The following is an 18,919-nucleotide window of genomic DNA, read 5'->3' as shown; positions in this document are numbered from 1 at the left end:
TTGGTCAGAAATGTTTGTGGCTTTGGGACCCTATAAGCGGGGACATGTTGGGGACCATACCTGTAAACATGTGGAGTCTGACACTAATGGTAAGTGGTTAGTGTCTGAACTGGATTGGAGTACATGAGTTGATAGAATACCTTTCTTTTTTCTTTTCTTTTCTTTTTTTTTTTTAAAGATTTTATTTATTCATGAGAGACACACAGAGAGAGGCAGAGACAGAAGCAGGCTCCATGCAGGGAGCCCAATATGGGACTCCATCCCAGGACTCTAGGATCATGCCCTGGGCTGAAGGCAGATGCTCAACTGCTGAGCCACCCAGGCATCCCGATAAAATACCTTTCCACTGAACATTTTACCTACTGTCTCTATCTAGAAGAATTTTCTATCTCTTCCGTAACTTCTCAGTAGCTTCCTTACTTCATTTCCCTTCTTTATCTTTAGCTCTGAGAATCTTAGTAAATCAGCAATTTGGACAAAGCAAGGTGTGTGTGTGGGATATTGGCACTTTCATCCTTAGGAGAATGTTTACAATGTCCTCTCCTGGAGGCATTTGAACAACCAGTCTCAAGGCTAGGGGTCAAGGCTTGGTTCCAGATTAGAGGTCAGAGTAAGAAATACTTCCCTTTCACACGCTTCACCTCACCTCAACTCTTCTTTGTGCTTCGAAGATACCAGCAGGTGGGAGGAATGGGGAAAAAAACCCAGTTGGGTTCCCCAGATTCCCTAGAACAATGACAAGTAGCAAGATAAAACTGGGGAAATTCCCTTCTTGGGTTCACCAAGTCTCCCTAGGCCCATCACAGTGTCTTTGCATGTGTCATCTGAGAACTGATCTTCACTTGGACAAGTATTGCTAAAGGGAAAGTTTATTGGAAGCAGATCCAATTCCTGTATCACATCTGAGGACTCCAGGGTTTCACCCCCCCTGACCCAGCCAGCACTGACCCTTTCCCCTGTTGACCCATTTTTCTATGCCCCAAGCTAAATCCAAGAGGGATAGTTTGAGTGGAACCTGGCCCAGAATAGGGGTGCAATTTTTTCTGCCTTCTCTATCATCCATCCATGTCTACCCATCTTTGTCTCTTTATCAGTCTATTTTTCTTCCATCTTTCATGTCTTTTCATATCTTCATTTCCATTTGTTCATGCATATGTTCAACCATTTTAATCCAGTCATCATCTATTAATGCATCTATTCATCCATCTACTAGTTATGTTAATAATAATTGTTGGTACTTGAGTGCCAGGCACCATGCTAAATTCTTTAAATTCATTGTCTCAAGGCAATTCCTGAAGTAGAGTGCTGTGGGCTATGTTTTTGTTCATGCAGACACTTCTATACTCCTTTTTATGATTTCTTTAGGGAACTCCCATCTCATGTGGTCTTGGTGAGTCTGTCAGCCACAGTGCTCTGATCAGAGTACCCCATTTCCTGGCCACTGGGATATATTGAAGAATTAAGTATATGTTATAAACAATTAGTTGGAGTTTTTTTTTTTTAAGATTTTATTTATTTATTCATGAAAGAGAGAGAGAGAGGCAGAGACCCAGGCAGAGAGAGCAGCAGGCTCCATGCAGGGAGTCTGATGTCGGACTCGACCCTGGGTCTCCAGGATCACACCCTGGGCTGAAGGTGGCCCTAAACCGCTGAGCCACCCGGGCTGCCCCTAGTTTGAGTTTTTTGTGAGATTTGATATTAGGAAAAAGAGGCCTCTTTATTTATTTACATTTTTTTTAAAGATTTTTTTTACTTAAGTAATCTCTACACCCAACATGGAGCTCAAACTCACAATCCCCAGATCAAGAGTCACATGCTCTACCAACTGCACCAGTCAGGCACCCCAAAGGGTCTTTGTTTTTAGATTGTTCACTATAAAAATGTAGACTTGAGGCTTCCAGGGTTCATATTTTCTACTGCTGGAAGAGTACCTATCTACATGAGGAATGAAGCCCCTAAAAATAATTAGAAATTAAGAGATGGAATTAACATCATTTGGATCCCTAGGACAGAAGTAGATTAAAATCTATTAAAAAAAATTTTTTTTGAGAGAGAGAGAGCGTGAGTGAGCATGAGTGAGGGGATGGGCAGAGGGAAAGGGGGAGAGAGAATCCTAAGCAGGCTCCGTGCCCAGCTGTGGAGCCTGATGTGGGGCTCGATCTCAAGACCCTGAGATCATGACCTGAGCTGAAATTGAGAGTTAGATGCTTAACTGATTGAGCTACCCAGGCACCCCTAAAATCTATTTTTAATGGACCTAGTTATGTAATATGACAATTTTAACTTTTTGCTTAAGCTACTTTAAGTTAGGTTTTTGTCATTTGCAATGGGAAGAGCTCTGAATAATAATTACTGTATTATTCCCATTTTACAGATGGGGAAACTAAGACCCAGAAAAATTAATTTTGACAAGTTTTCTCAGCTTATAAATGGCAGAACATTGGTATTTGGAGCAAACTCTGATATACTATGTAAATACATCCATCTACCTGTTCATTCATCTGTGCATCCATCCCATTCATTTATTTATTTGACTACCCAGGCCTAAGACTCCAAAGGTGATAAGCCTTGTCTCACTTACTAAATCCAGTTCTGAGGCTGCTTTTGGATCAGGGGTTGGCAACCTTTTTCTGTATAGGTTCGTTTGGTAAATATTTAAGGTTTTGTTGGCTGTACTGTCAACTGTAATGACTACTCAACTTTGCTGTTGTAGCCCCAAAGCAAACATAGGCAATATATAAAGGAACAGGAATGGCTGCATTGCAATAAAACTTTATTTACAAAAATGGGTGGCAGGCTGAATTTCTCCCATGGGCCTTAGTTTGCCAATCATGGTCTGGATCAATATTTTTGGGAACATGAGTTGGGAGTGGGAATAAGTATGCCTTGCATTTGTCCTTACCAATGAAGGAAAACAAGATTTTAATATTCAAACTCTTATGTTTGTGTCTGACTTTATGACCTTGGTTGAATGAGGGAAGAGATGATAGTATCCTCACCTATAAAATAGAAATAATGTATATCTTGTATACATGTGCCTGACTCACACTGGGCACTCAGTGAAGGTTAGGTCAATCCCGTTTCTCATTTATCACCTACCATGTATTACTAGTATCAGGAGACTTCTCTTTATGATATCCTGGATGCAGTGAGGACACTTCAACCTAGCCTGCTGAATTCAGGAATCCTGCTTCTAAGAATAAGCTTTCATACAAGTTGTATAGAGTCAGCTCTTGCAAAATCCAAATTTCTCTTTTAAAAAACTCTACTCCAACTCTTATCTGCACCATTTCACTGCCTAAAACCACTCTAAGTACCCGACAAAACAAAGAGCTCTCTAGTCAACAAGCCCTATTGGACCTAGAAGGAGTTTGGCTTCCTTTTATGTCACTCAGGATATCACCCTGTACCCCAGATGGCTTTTCAACCTATTCTAAACAAATACTGCTATCTAGGAGAAAAGATTGTGTCCATATGTATTTGTATGTCTTTGTGCCCATGACTGTGTGTGTGAAATCGTTTGTCTGATTTACCCTTGTGTTCATATTGTGATTATAAGATTAAATGTTTGTGGTATGGGGATGCCTGGGTGGCTCAGTGGTTGAGCGTCTGCCTTCGACTCAGGGCGTGATCCCGGAGTCCTGGGATTGAGTCCCACCTCGGGCTTCTTGCGAGGAGGCTGCTTCTCCCTCTGCCTATGTCTCTGCCTCTCTCTCTGTGTCTCTCATAAATACATAAATAAAATCTTTAAAAAAATGTCTGTGGTATGTTTTTTGATGTATATGAATGATTAACTATGTACCTGTGTATAAGTGGGTAGGACACATGTAAGTGGGGGTGTTGGCACTGATTTGTGTGTGGGTATGTATTCTGGTTGCTGTTCAGTCCATCGATTTGTGATTCCCACCCTCACGGGCCCTGTAGGGAACATCTATTGTATAGGGAAAAGGGGTATGAGACTCCCAGCCTGGGTTCTCAACCTCCAGGGGCCTGTAGAGGGCGTCTAGTGTATACAGAAAATGAAAATGTGTAGCTCTCGGCCTGTGGAGGGGGGCTTTGGCCTGAGGAGGCGAGGCTGTCTTGTTCCAGAAAGGAGCTGGAAATGAGCAAGAAACCAAATGACTCAGCCCCTGAAAGTCCCTGATCCTGGGAAGGGGTCTGCCTCATATCCCATCCTTCTCCAAGCCTTCTGTCCATATCTGGAGGGTCCTGGCCCAGCCAGAGGGGCAGAACTTGGCCCTTCAATCTCAGAGCGTGGGTGGAACATTGTGTAGGACTTCCCGAGGTGACAGGACATCAGGATGGGGAGAAGTCTTGAGCAATAGTATACCCCCCTTTCCTGCCTCCTGCCCTCTGGAGCTTGAAATAACACCACTGCCAGGATTTTCTGAACACCCTTTCTCCTTCATTTCCTGCAGTTTGGGCTACTCCAGGCCTCAGGGTTCCTGGCTTGGGACAAGTGCAGAAAATAAGGGCCCCTGAACCCAAAATAGAAAGTAATCTACGTGGCTAGAGATGAAGAACCCTGGGGGGTAGAGGAGGCTGCATGGAGGAAGGATCTCTGTAGAGGATGTGTGAGGCAGGAGGGAGGAAATTACAGGTAGAATGAACAGCAAGTACAGAGGCTTAGAGGAGGGACAGGGGTTTGTGATTAATCCCTATGTAGGTGAGGAAGGGTAAGTGGTGAGAGAGGCTATGTGTGTGTAGATAATACCTGGGGTACTTGTGGCACTTCCTCTTGGTGATGCCATGCCTAGTGGTCAAAGTTCATGGAAGACCCTTGTGACTTTTTTTTTTAAATTTTTATTTATTTATGATAGTCACACACAGAGAGAGAGAGAAGCAGAGACATAGGCAGAGGGAGAAGCAGGCTCCATGCACCAGGAGCCCGACGTGGGATTCGATCCCGGGTCTCCAGGATCGCGCCCTGGGCCAAAGGCAGGCGCCAAACCGCTGCACCACCCAGGGATCCCAACCCTTGTGACTTTAATCAGGCAGGATCATTAGAGTCTACAGTATCCCTTGAGTGTGATGGTTTGGGTCTTTTTGCATCACAGAATGTCAACTAGGAGAAGTGCCAGTTGGGGGTAGAAGGATTGAGTCAGGAGGAAGTATGGTAAACATAATTCTAAAATTCCTGCCCCCTGGTGTGTATGTCTTATATCTCCTTGATTTGAGATTACCTTAACCTCTTGACCTGTGAATATGGTGGGATATCCTTCATGGGATTACATTATGATATATGACAAAATTGAGGGATTTTTGCAGATGTGATTAAGGTCCCTAATCAGTTGACTTTGAGCTCATCAAACGGGAGATTACCTTGGATGGGCCTGGCCTAATCAGTTGAGCCCTTTAAAAAAAGCATCTAGAGATAAGAAATAAGCAGCAGCCTTAACAAAACAAAACAAAACAAAACAACTTAAAAAGGGAGTGCCTAGGGGCACCTGGGTGGCTCTGTTGGTTAAGCATCCAATTCTTAACTTCAGTTCAGGTCATGATTTCAGGGTTGTGAAATTGAGCCCTGCAGCTGGGCTCCGTCCTGACCATGGAGCCTGCTTAGGATTCTCTCTCTCCCTCTACCTCTACCTGCCCCCCTCTGCTCATGTGCTCAATCTCTCTCTCTCTCTCTCTCTCTCTCTCTCTCTCTCAAAAAGGGGCAGGGTGCCTGAGTGGCTCAGTCAGTAGAGCATATATGACTCTTGATCTCAGGATCGTGAGTTCAAGCCCCATTTGTGGTGTAGAGTTTACTTAAGAAAAAAGAAGGAAGGAAGGAAGGAAGGAAGGAAGGAAGGAAGGAAGGAAGGAAGGAAGGAAGAAAGAAGCAGCAGCAGATGCTCTCATGTTGACTTTGAAGAAGCAAACTGCCATTTGTAGAGAGGGCCATATGGCAGGCAGCTAAAGGAACTCAGCCTCAGTCCTACAAGCACAACTGCCAATACTTGGTAAGTTTGAAAGATAACTCTGAATCTGAAATAAAATTGCAGCCCTGGCTGACACCTAAGTTCAGTCTGGTGAGACCCTGAGCAGAGAGGACCCAGTCAACAGGTATCTAGATTCTTGACTCACAGAAACTGTGATAATAAATTTGGATTGTTCAAAGCTGCTAAATTTGTGGTGATTTGTTAGACAGCAATAGAAAACCAGTATGAGAAGGAAGTACATAATAAATGTCAGTTAAGCCCCAGGGCTAGTTTCATACCTACTGACTATAGCTTTTAACTGTATTTTCCTCCTGGTTTTGAAATGCCCCTCTTTCTTTAACTAACCTCTTTTCTTTCATCCATTATTCCTTTTTTTTTTTTAAGATTGTATTTATTTGACAGAGAGCACAAGTGTGGGGAGCAGGCAGAAGGAGAGGGAGAAAGAGACTGCCTGTTGAGCAGGGAGTGTGTTGGGGGGAGCCTTGATCCCAGGACCCTGAGATGATGACCTGAGCTGAAGGCAGATACTTAACCAACTGAGCCACCCAGGTGCCCCTATTCTATTATTGAAGATAGATAGTTGTGGTGGTATTATAACTATTCCCTAAGATGCTAATTTACTTCTCATCCTGGCAGTCACTCCCTTAAATTAAGTATGGTTGGGGGTGCATGGGTGGCTCAGTTGCGTTAAACATCTGCCTTTGGCTCAGGTTATGATCCTCAGCTCAGCAGAGAGTCTGCTTGTCCCTTTCCCTCTGCCCTTCCCTTTGCTCATGCTCTCTCTTGTGCTTTCTGTCTCTCAAATAAAATCGTTTACAAAAAGTTAAGTATGATTGTATGACATGTTTTGGCCAATGAAATGTGTATAGAAATGGTGTGTGCCATTTGTGGATAGAAGTGTTTAAAAAAGAGTTCCCCTAACTGTCTTTCCTGGCTGCAGTGATCATAGAAACATGTGTTGAGATGAAGGAGCATGCCAAAAGATCAAGGCAGCCTAGAATGTTGAGCCACCACATGGAACACAGCTGTGCTAAAGACCCGCCTAGACCCACAGCAGACTTGGTATGCATGGGGAATAGAGTTTTGTTGTGTGATTTGGTGTCGTTATTGCAGCATAACCTAGCTATCCTGACCAATCAGGTGTGTTGGTGGTAGTTACCAGGTGTTGTAGAATAGAGATGAGATTATAACAAACTAGAAGAAGAATTTATGTTATCCTGAGATCTTGGATTTATTTTATTTTATTTTTTTTGGATTTAGAATTGGATTTTGCTGTGGGCTAAATTGTGTCTGTGTGACTGTGTCTGGAGATAGGGTCTTTAGGAAGTAATTTAGATTAAATATGGTCATAAAGGTAGAACCCTAATTTGATAGGACTGTTGCCTTATGAGAAGAGAATGAGTGAGTGATCTCTTTCTCTCTCTGTGTCATGGGACATAGTGAGAAGGCAGTCATCTGCAAGATAGGTGGAGAGCTTTTACCAGCTCTCACCAGAAACAGAAACGGACTGTGCTGACACTTTTTTTTTTCTTTTTTAAAGATTTTTTATTTACTTATTCATGAGAGACAGAGAGCGAGAGAGAGGCAGAGACACAGGCAGAGGGAGAAGCAGGCTGGATGCAGGGAGCCCGACATGGGATTTGATCCCAGGATCAGGCCCCAGGCTGAAGGCGGTGCTAAACCACTGAGCCACCCGGATTGCCCTGTGCTGACACTTTGATCTTGAATTTGTAATCTACAGAACTGTGAGAAAATAAATGTCTGTTGTTTAAGCCACCCAGACTATGATATTTTAGTATGGCAATCTAAGCTAAGACAGATGTGATAATTGCTAAAACTCTGGATAATCTCTCTTTGGGGAGGAGTGAAGCTTTTTGCTTGTATAAGCAAAAGTGATATATATTAGGTGATACCTTTAATTTTTTTTTAATTTAAAAGATTTTATTTATGTATTTATGTATTTATTTATGTATTTATTTATTTATTCATCACACACACACACACACACACACACACAGAGTGAGGCAGGCAGAGACATAGGTGGAGGGAGAAGCGGGTTCCTCACAAGGAGCCCGATGTGGGACTTGATCCCAGGATCCAAGATCATGCCCTGGGCTGAAGGCAGGCACTAAACCACTGAGCCACCCAAGGATCCCCTAATTATATATATTTAAATGAGATTTTGAAAATAGGCATGGTCAATAGTTTCCGTATGACAAGATTCGCTACTGTATCACCAGCACTCAGAAAAGTACCTGGTAAGAAAAAAGAGATGTTCTGGGTTCCAGTGATGTAGCATCACTTTAGACACAAGGATTTTCCAGGGCTAGGACCCTATGTCATGGCAGCCCTGTGACTAGTGGGAGCCCTACACTAACAGATGTTCTGATACTTAAGGCGCCAATGCCAAGAGGTGCCATTTACATAGACTGCAGGGAAAATGGTGTCCCTGGGTTATGCAATGTTGATGTCCTGCCTGGCAGGCACAGTGTTCCTGATAGTGTTAGGATTTCCTGAGAGATGGTAGCCTAATAGTAATGGGGGACCTTGACATTAGTGGAGGTCCTGTCAGCAATGGGACATCATTAAGTATAAGGATATCCTGTTGGTCTGTTCTTGAATTGATGAAGGGTGTTTAAAGTGTTGGGCCCCTGGTAGGAATGGGGGGCTTCTTCTTGGAGGAGACTTCTTGAAATGATGATCTAACAGGTACGAGACTGGCAAGGTGACTGAGGTTTTGATGGTGATGGGTTCAGATTTCCAGGGACTGTGACTCTGAGATCCAGAGCCCAGGGGGATCCAGTTGTCCTGGTAGGGCAATGTGGAAGCTGCTGGAGTTAGGGCCATCCCACTTCCACTGGGTTGGAGCCCAGGGCAGCTCATGTCTTCTGTCTCCTCAAAGGACCCAGGGGAGGCTAGAAGGTCCTAGAAACAGGAGTAGGGTAGAGAGGTCTGACTCCCCCATTTACTCTGATCCTCAGAGGTTCCACCCTCATTCTTGTCCTCCTCTCCTGTCCTGCCTGATCCTGGCCCCTCAGGAGTGGACGTGGCCTTCAGAAGCCGGTCCTTCAGGAGTCTGATTCTACCCCATGATCCCCAGATGCTCTGCTCTGTGGAGGAACCCCACCTCGTACCCCACTTGCTAGCTCAGAAGGCTCAGTCTGCCCCATCCAGAATCCTTGCCCACACAACACCCTTGTCTGGCCCCTACTTCTCAGGATCCCAAGCCCTACCCCTCTATTCCTCCTGTCCTTTTAACATCACCTGGTCCTGGCCTCTGATACTCCCCTGGGAATGGAGGTAAAAATGTGGGCATATCTGTGGCCTGATCTCCATCTCCACCACTCCACCTTGGGAATACTGAGACTTGAACAGACCTGGAGAACCTGTGCCTATTTACTCCTGGAAGCTTTGGGGAAGCTAACTCCCCTTCAGCTGGAGAGCCAGGAGGCTAGAGGCCCTCCAGGTGGCATCTCTACATCTGGGCTCAAGCACAGGCTCCTCCAGCTTCTTCTCTTGTTTTTTTTTTTTTTTCCCCAACTTTTCCTAGCAATCCAAGCCATGTCCCAACTGGAAATCCCAGCCCCCAGCCCTCACTGCAAGTGCTAGGCATCAAGCAATCTCAGCTCTGTCACGCACTAGTTCGGTGGATTTGGGAGCTCACACTACCTCTCTGTGCCTCAATTTCCTCATATATAAAATGGGACTAATGATCTCCACCTCATAGGTTTATTAGAGGATGAAGTGATATAATTAATACATGTAAAGGACTCAGCTTGGAGCCTGACACATGGTTAGCACCACAAAGTAATGGCTTTCCGTGTTCCTTGAGGGCCACTTACTTAGACCTGGCCCTGCTGTATTGTTTCCCATTTTTATTTGGGAAATGGGTGAACTCACAGATGTGGTATGTGTAGGAGCTTAGAGTATAGATTCTGGAGCCAGACTGCCCAGTTAGGATGCCCCCATCTCTGCCACTTTATCGTCTGTCCAGCCTGGGCGAGTACTTAACCTCTGCACCTCAGTTTCCTCAGCTGTAACATAAGAATCATACAAGTACTTAAAACAGTGCCCAGCATGAGTGGTGAACAGGCTAGTGCTGCAGAGCCATGTCTTTTCATGTAGACAAGTCTCAGGGGCCACTGAAGAAGTTCTCTAGCCAGAGAAGTGCCAGCTTATTCTTACAGAGGGGTTCTTGAGGAAATTCCCCACTTGGGAATCTTGCTCCTTTGTGAGACTGTTATTTCCAAGATTTTCTGGCTCTTTCTGAGTTTCCCGGAGGCCAGAAAAGGGGAGCCTGGGGGTGGGGGCTTACCGAAAAATCGAACATGAGCTGATGAAAATATGATCAAAACCGTATGGGTCTGGCTCTTACCAAACACCCATGAAACAGAGACAGCTCCAATGTCTTGAGAACTGGATGTGCTCCAGGTATGAGTTGGGTGGGGCATGGGAAAGGGCCATTTTCAGTTGCATTTTTTGTTAATCAAATAAGTACTGAGGCTTGTTCTGTGCCAGCCCCTGAGCAGAGCAATGTTGGCAGTGGAGACGAACAGGTCCAATCCCTTTCTCTGGGAACTCTATCAATAGACAGGACTTTTATCCTTTTTGTCCATCATGTAGACTGGAGTTGGGAGTTCTCTGAGCAGGGATGTTAGGTCTCTTTAGGGAGATGTTGGCTGCTGGGGCCTTAGGCCTTCAGGGTAGGGAGTTTTTACTCAGCTGTTGGCCTTAAACCCGCAGCAAGCATCATGTGCCTTAGACAGGACGGAGTCTACTTAGAGGCAGGTGGCAAGGCCCCTGTATTCTGGTTGGGGAGCTTGAAGTCCATACTATCCCTTGGAGAAGCTGGCAGCCTCATCATCGTCAGGCAGGTAGGTAGGCTTCTGCCCTGCCAGAGCTTGGGATGACGACTTGGCACTTGTCAGCAAATCATAGTAAAACAGGGAGCAGGTGCTGAGAATGTTTGGGTTGGAACAAGTCACAGGTTGCTGGGCTAAGCACTCATGTATCTGGCAAGGAGATGAGAGGGTAAGACTCAGTGCCCAGGAGACGTTGGTGGCTGGGGAAGGGAAGGCACTGGCTGGAGAAGCTCCCTGTGGTACTCTGGTGTCTGTCCCCTCAGGCTCTCTCGAAATTCTTTATTCCCCAGGCCTCCAGGATCTGGCCAGAGGCTGTTCAATCCAAGCCCCCTCACTAGCTCCTGAATTATTTTCTCTCTTCCTGAGTCTCACCTCTTTCTTTGTTTCCAGAGGGTGTTCCCTGGGGCCCCAAGAAGTAGGGACATTTCTGAATGTGCATGACTTTGGAGGAGCCTGTGTGAATGCTGGGGGTTTAGCTTGAAATCCAAAGATTGATTAGTCAAATCTTAAAAAAAAAAAAAATTTTTTTAAATTTATTTCAGAGAAAGAGAGCATGATGAGATGGGGGAGAAGGGCAGAGGGAGAAGCAGACTCCCCACCGATCAGGGAGCTTGATGAAGGGCTTGATCCCAGGACTCTGGGATCATGACCTGAGCCAAAGGCAGAAGCTTAGACGACTGAGCCACCCAGGTTTCCCCTGGAGGAACTCTAAAAAATTAAGCACCTCTCCCTGTACACCTGACTGATTGGGAAACTAAGATTTTAGAGATGGGGATAAGGAAGAGACTTGGCTGGAATAGCACAATGAGATGCAGAAGCAGTACTGTGGGCTGGGCACTGAGCTCAGGACTTGTTCCTGTCTGCCCCTCAGCGGCAGTGTTAGGGAGGTAGTGTCCAGGGCCTCTGTCATAGTAACATCTTCTTCAGGGCTCCTGCCCTCACTTCCCCTACTCTATCTGGGTTTTTCCCTCCAAGAATTCGAAAGGAGGTTTTGTGTCCTCCTCTGTGGCAGGCTGACTTCTACTTGGCTTCACTGGGAACTGAGAAGAATTTGAAGCGATGTGTTCTCTTCACACCTGTGTTTGTCCTCTGCCTGTTGGAGTAGAGGGTACCAGGTCCAAAAGGTGTCTATTATTGGGACCCTGGGGCTTCATGGTTGGCTGCCTTAATGGATGATGGATGGAAGGATTAATGGATGATGGATGAGTAGATGGGTGGAGAAGTGGTTGGATGACTGGCAGTCTGATGGATGCAGAAATGGCTAAATGGATTTATGCATGGGTGCATGAATTAGATGGCTAATTTCCTCCAGGCAGGAGAGCCAAACTTCCCAGCTATAGCAGTTGTTCTTGCAAACTATCCCCACCCCCACCCCCACCTCCTGTGACTCTAAGATCTGAGATTTTGAGATTTTAAATACCTTACTTCTGGGAGCAGAGGGGAGGAAGAAGCTGCTGAGCACTCAGCTTAGTGAGGAGCAGATGGCACAACCCCCTCACCACTGCTCCCCTTCCCAGGCTGCCCAGACCTGGTAGTGTTACCAGATGAGGGATATCTGGTGTATTGATAACCTCTTTTCCCAGGCGATGTTGCTCAGTTCGCTGTCATAGCTGCCATCCAACCCTAGTGCCACAGACTTGCTGCTCTCAATGGGACAGGCCCTTAGAGGCCAAGCTGGAGACCAGCAGCTTCCCCAGGGGACTTCCCAAGCAGGAGTTCACTCCACCCAGAGCAGCCCTGTGGTGTGCTCCAAGAGTCACAGTGCTTTCACCTCCTGGGGAGGAGACTCCTTCTCTGTACCTCCCTGGTCTTAGTATTGCCTTGGCCCTGGTGCCCACATGGGCTGCAGGGGTGGTGGTAGGATTCCTCCATGCTAAATCTCCCCAGCTACCTGGCTGCTCCTTCTTGCACCCTTTGGGTCCTCTCCCATTCTGACTTCTGGCTCCCAGGTCTGTCTGTCAGTATCCCTTGAGAGGTGAGGCTCCAGGATTGCTCAAATGGGCTGGACCTGGCCCAAGCTGACTGAGGAAGGAAGGCTAGCTTGAAAGCCAGATTCTGTGTGGGTAGGGGTGCCTGGGTGGCTCAGTGGTTGAGCGTCTGCCTTTGGCTCAGGTCTTGGTCCTGGGGTCCTGGGATGGAGTCCCCCATCAGGCTCCCTACAGGGAGCCTTCTTCTCCCTCTGCCTATGTCTCTGCATGTCTCTCATGAATAGATTTTTAAAATATTTTATTTATTTATTCATGAGAGACATAGAGAGAGAGAAAGAGAGAGATAAGCAGAGACACAGACAGAGCAAGAAGCAGGCTCCCCACAAGGAGCCCGATGTGGGACTCAATCCTGGACCTTGGGATTATGCCCTGAGCTGAAGGCAGGTGCTCAACCGCTAAGCCACCCAGGCGTCCTGATAAATAAAACCTTTAAACAAAAAAAGAAATATTCTACGTGGGCAGATGGGCCCTCAGCATTGGCTGTTGAGCCTTTCCTCTCATATGTATTCATTTTCTAGCCAGAGTGTCTACCTTGTGCCAGGCAGTGTACTAGAAACCAAAATAGATACGGTCCCTACTGAGGAAGGCTGACAAACTATCAATTATAACTTAGCGTGATGAGTGCTATAGGGGGAGGGGGCAAGGCCCCTGGGAGCTTGCGAGGAAAGCAGGCTACCTAACCTAGCCAGTCTGGAGTCAGGGGAGGCTTCCTGGAGAAAGAGTCATCAAGACCCAGATGGGAAGGCAGGTGAGCTGATGAGAGAGAAGAGTGTTCAGACAGAGGGAGGGAATGGCGTGGGTGGATGGGTACTTCCCCCTCTCTATCTGGGTAGTAGAGCTGGCAGTAGAGCTGGGCCTTTTCCTGCCCCCAGCCATGAAAGCTGGTTCTTGACAACTCCCTTCCCCCTGGTGATATGTGATCCCTGAGACACCTGGACACTTTGCCTTGGAGAGGAAAGACTGGGAGGCATGAGAGAGTTTGGCTCAATCAGAACAGACACAGGTTTGGTGTAACTGAACTGAACCATGCAGAGTGAGAGGGCTGTGAGGAAACGTGAGGTGGGGCCCTGATCATGGGAATTGATCCCGAGAACACAGGGTGTTAGGGGTCCATGAGGAGGTTGCTCAGGTTGCAGAAGGAAAATTTGATCCTGCCATCCCATCTCCCCATTTTCTCTTCTTCCAGACAGACAACAAACAGCAGACAGACAGATCTGTGGGTACCAGTTGGGCTTTATTGGAAGCACTGCAATCTGAGTGCGGAGGAGAAGCTGTGCTCCTGCCACACTCATCCCTGCTCACACTCACACTCAAATTGACACTCCAGGCCCTTGAGCCCGCTGTGTCAGGTCTGGTGCAGAGTTGCTGGAGGCCTGGTTTCCCTTCTCATCCTTGGTTCCCCAGGGCTGCAGTGATTCACATCCCTTCTCTCAGACACACCACTCCCTCCAGGGCTGTCATGGGCTAACTGCTGTGGCCCTTGTTCTAGGGGAGGAAGGAGAGTCAAGGTCATGGGTAGGGGTCTTGGGCAGGGGCTCTGAGGGAGGAGGCAGGGCTGGGGAGGGCTGGGCTTGCCTTTGCAGAGTTCTTCTGCAGTCTCCGGATGATGCGGTCCACCCAGGGCTGGTCTGGGGGTGCACAGAGCTGGCGACCCTTCAGTGTGGTGAACCTGGAGTCAGAGGTCAACGGTCAGAGAGAACAGAGCTCTGGAACCCAGCTTCCTGGCAGGCCCTGGTGTGAGGGGCAGAGGCAGAGGACCACATCTGGGAACCTGTTTCAGGGGCTTCCTTGTAGAGGTTGGGCTTGGCAAGGAGAAGACAGATAAGAAGGTAGGGGTATCAACAGTGGCTGATGGGGGAGATGAGGCTAGACAGGCTACACTCCACAACTCACACAACGGCAGGCAGTCTACAGCCATCCTTGATGAGGAGGTAGTGAAAGGCTCGCACGATATTCCCAGGGATGGGACGCTGGGTTACAGAAAGGCAGCAGTCTTCAGCATCATTGGCACCACCCAGAGCTGGGGAGTGGGTAGGGGAGAGAAAGTAGTGTCAGGACACAGTGACCTGAGGCGGGGAAGGGGGGGGCGGAGCCCCCCCCCCAGCCCTAAATGGGATTAAGGACAGGTGTGTAGGGGTATGTGTGTGTGTGCGCACCCGTGCGCGCGCGCGCGCGCGCGCGCGTGTGTGTGTGTGTGTGTGTGTGTGTGTGTGGTGGGGAGGGGCAGTTAAATCTGTTATTTGGGCTGGTATGTTATCAATATGACCCTAATGGTTGCTAAATATTTTGAAGCACTTCTAAGCTGTTTGCTAAACAACCACTGCCCTGAGCTCCACAAATGCCCTCCTGCTGCCCTGATCACCCCAACCTCTCTCCCAGGACCTTTAATTTTTTTTTTTGATAATTTATTTATTTATTTATTTATTCACAAGAGACACAGAGACAGAGAGAGTCAGAGACACAGGCAGAGGGAGAAGCAGGCTCCATGCAGGGAGCCCGACGTGGGACTCGATCCCAGGTCTCCAGGATCACACCCTGGGCCGAAGGCAGCACTAAACCGCTGAGCCACCAGGGCTGCCCTCCCAGGACCTTTCATCTGCCACATCAGTGAAGAGTTGATGCTGCTTACAGCATGGGGGTGGGAAGGAGAGGTGAGGAGTAGGGGATGGGGTAGCAGGAGACCTGGGTTAGAGGACTTCTGAATTGTTAAATACTTGGACAATTAGCCTTGTCTCAGTGTCTCCCATTCTCCCCACCATAAACTAACATATACTGTTCTTTCCTGTCTGGGAAACTGAGGCAGCAGGGAACAGAGGCTGCAGAGAGAGGAGTAGCCATGGGCCCTGGGTTACATCAAGAGATAGACAGTCAGGGGCCCCGTTACACCCACATTCATAGGTACACACACAGGGCTCAGGGAACCCTCCAGTTCCCCCAAACACGCAGACCTAATGCAGTGTCCCTCATGTCCAGAGCAAAGGAGCCTGAGATTTAGACACCCCCCTCCCCCTGCCCACCATAAGCCTGCCCTCAGCCTTACCAGGGGAGGTCCAGAGGAGCAGCAGGCTGAGGGCCAGTAGCACAGCTGCTTGGGATGCCATGGAGAGGGAACAGAGCAGCGACCGACAGTGAGTGTGAGCCCGGGTGAATCTCTGGGCGAGATGGAGTCTTTGTGAGGCTGCAACTTGGCCGGGAGTGGGAGGGAGCGATGGAAAGCTCACAGGCGTCCTTGTGGGGTGCAAGGGGGGTCCGGGAATGTGTGTGAAAGCCTCTGTGAGGCTGCAACTGCCTCCTATTTATGGCTCAGAACTTTCGCTTTCCCAGCTCAGAAATTCCCCTCCACATCCATTCCGTGGATTCCCCTTTGCCCCCCTCTTGCTGACGGAACCTGCCCCTGCCCCTGCCCCCGCCCCCCCCCCCTTCTTCCTCAGTAGCTTCCTTGCTCTTCTGCTTTTTTTGGCTTCATCTCTGAGAACCTAAGCAGTCTGCAGTCTGGTCAAGAGAAGGGACTTTGAAATGCCCGCTCAGGATACAGGGTCTGCAATATCACCTTCCTGGTGGCATTTGCATTATTAACCATAGGGCTGGCTTTCAGAAGTGATGGTCAGGACTAGGGGGTCAGAATGAGGAGTTGAACCCCTTCCCTAGGTTCAGCCCCTAATTCTCAGTCCCATCTCTGTGGTTCTTCTCTTCTCTCTGGTGCTGGTGGGGGTGAAGAAGGTTCTCTGGTCCTCTCAGAACAACCATGAAGCCTGGGATGGCCCCCAGTGCTGCCTATCCATTATCTGGGAGCCAGTCCCTTCCTGGCAGAGTTGAAAGGGAAATATTCCTTGGGAGGAGGCCCAGCACCCATCCTGCATCTTGGTCCTTTGGGATTCAACCTCCTGGCTCAGCCAACACTACCCCTTCTCTATTTGCCATGTTCATATATCTAACACCTGTGACCACAGAACATCTGGAGGGAGCCTGGCCTGGAAGAGCTTCCTTCATCTTGCCCCTGCTCTCAATCCTGGGAACCAAGAGGGGATTTTTTAAGGAGAGGGACTGGTCAGCTCATATTCAGACAATCCCCAAATTTTCAAGGAATTGACAGATGGAGGAGGGGATGAGTGGTTTCCCATCATTATGAGAAAGACCAGGACTCAAAAGGGAAGTTAATATGTGGTACACCCATTCAACCATCCCACCCAAGCTCTGAACCCTCTCTTGGTGGGGTGGTGTTTCCCTCATAAATTTCTGACTTACTTTTCTTTCCATCCATTATTATTATTAATAATAATAACAGTATTTCTTAGTCTTTACTCTGTGCTGGGCTCTGTATCAAGGACTTGATTTTACTAACTTCCCCAACAAAACTATGAAGTAATTTATATTATTAACATATTATTGTTCCTTTTTTACACATAAAGAAAATGAGGCTCAGAGCACAAGATCACATGGCAAGTAACTGTCTTGTGCTTAGGTGTCTTTTGCTTTAAGGTTTACACTTTTTCCCACTATCCCATACGCCCATATGCTGACTGTCCATTGATCATAGAACAGTACAGATCAGTGAGACTCTACAGATAGAATGCCTTAGTTGAGATTCAAATTCCATCACTTGCTAGCTGTGTCACCATGTGCAAGTTATCCAGTTCCTGTGTCTTAATATCCTTATCTATAAAATAGGAATGGTACTAGGTCTACCTTTTTTTTTTTTTAAGATTTTATTTAATTATTTGAGAAAGAGTGCATACACGGGCAGAGCAGCAGAGGGAGAGGGAGAAACAGAGTCACCGCTGAGCGGGAAGCCCGACATGGGGCTTCATCCTGACCCTGGGATCATGACCTGAGTGAAAGGCAGATGCTAACCGACTGAGCCACCTAGGCGCCCCTCTAGATCGACTTCTTAGGGTTACCTTAGGAGGTAATCTGAGTAAAGTCCTTAGTTTAGAGACTGGCACGTGATAAATACTCATCAAATATTGTCAATTATTATTATTCTGCCCTTTCATTCAGATATATGTCAGTTCATCTGAACTTTCCATTGATCTCTGCATCCTTCTGCTTATGGCGGTTCTGATTATTCTCTGTTCCTACCCTCATCCATCCTCCACTCTGCTCTACCCTGCTCTGTTCTCTGAAAGCCTGACCTCTCTAGACTGAATTACTCAGGATCCTTTGCCTTCCAGCTTCTGTTTGAGTTTGGTCCACAGGAGGCAGCAGCAGGAGATCTGTAGATGATAGGAGAGAGAAGTTAATTCTCCAGATCCTTCATCTTGCTGCAGTCCTGGCAGTGAATAGTTTTCTTTCTGGTAGTTGTTTCAAGAGTGGTCTTCCAACAGCAGCAGCAGCATCTCCTAGAAATTTGTTAGAAATGGGAATTCTCAGGTGCTATCCCAGACCTCCTGGAGTAATGTGTATTTTGACACATCTTCTACGTGTTGCTACATGTTGAAGTCTGAGAACCACTCCTCTACAGTTACATATCCTTTGGGGCTGCCTCCTCTCTGTGGGTCTCTCTGTAAGGTTCCTGAAACCCTGTTCCCTCTTCTTGACCCATCAGGCTTTGGTATGGTAATGGTTTCCCACTATTCCTAAATCCTGGGTGCCTCACCACCCCATGTCGGTTTCTTAATCTTGACCCCACCTCTTAAATAGCTTCTTTGTTAAAATCTTTCTGGTTGAAGTTTTTTCGCATGTGCCACCTGTTTCCTGCCAGGATCTTTTTTTTTTTTTTTTTTTTTTTTTTTTTAAGATTTTATTTATTTGTTTAAGAAACAGAAATAGAGAGAGCATGGGTGGGGAGGGGAGGGAGAAGCAGGCTCCCCACTGAGCAGTGAGCCCAATACAGGGCTCAATCCTTGGACCCTGGGATCATGACCTGAGCAGAAGGCAGATGCTTAACCGACCGAGCCACAGAAGAGATCCCAGGAAATAGATTCCCACAATGGGATTCTAGGATTGGGCTGCTCATATATTTGATAAATGCACAGATAATCTCTGCATGAGGAAAGAGGACACAAAGTAATCTGGAGCATGCAGAAGCATCACAGTCACTTGGATTATTACCAGTGAGGCATAGGGGAAATGTTGGTGGAGGCCAAGGCATTAAGAGATAAAAAAATGACTGGGGTACTTAATTACTATGGCCACAAATGGTAAT

The 18,919-nt window shown here is 47.2% G+C and overlaps 1 protein-coding gene across 1 annotated transcript; it reads right to left on the bottom strand.

Moving 5' to 3' along the window:
- Window positions 1–13,996: 13,996 nt before the first annotated feature.
- CCL19 (C-C motif chemokine ligand 19) lies at window positions 13,997–16,076 on the bottom strand. The gene is made up of 4 exons (XM_041763969.1): window positions 15,815–16,076; window positions 14,668–14,794; window positions 14,350–14,443; window positions 13,997–14,259 (listed from the first exon to the last, which is right to left on the bottom strand). The coding sequence occupies exons 1-4, from the start codon at window positions 15,873–15,875 to the stop codon at window positions 14,239–14,241; spliced, it is 303 nt and encodes a 100-aa protein (XP_041619903.1). The 5' UTR covers window positions 15,876–16,076; the 3' UTR covers window positions 13,997–14,238.
- Between the last annotated feature and the right edge of the window lie 2,843 nt (window positions 16,077–18,919).

This window comes from Vulpes lagopus, chromosome 7, assembly GCF_018345385.1.
Source record: "Vulpes lagopus strain Blue_001 chromosome 7, ASM1834538v1, whole genome shotgun sequence".
Lineage (NCBI taxonomy): Eukaryota > Metazoa > Chordata > Mammalia > Carnivora > Canidae > Vulpes > Vulpes lagopus.
This window is presented reverse-complemented; position numbering and strand designations above follow the sequence as displayed.

What these genes read in the sequence shown, in the direction of transcription:
- CCL19 (XM_041763969.1), bottom strand. Translation starts at nt 15,875, where the DNA reads ATGGCATCCCAAGCAGCTGTGCTACTGGCCCTCAGCCTGCTGCTCCTC. An exon ending in GCTCCTCTGGACCTCCCCTG is followed by an intron (nt 14,795 to 15,814) that starts GTAAGGCTGAGG and finishes CCCACTCCCCAG; the next exon opens with CTCTGGGTGGTGCCAATGAT. An exon ending in TGTAGACTGCCTGCCGTTGT is followed by an intron (nt 14,444 to 14,667) that starts GTGAGTTGTGGA and finishes CTCTGACTCCAG; the next exon opens with GTTCACCACACTGAAGGGTC.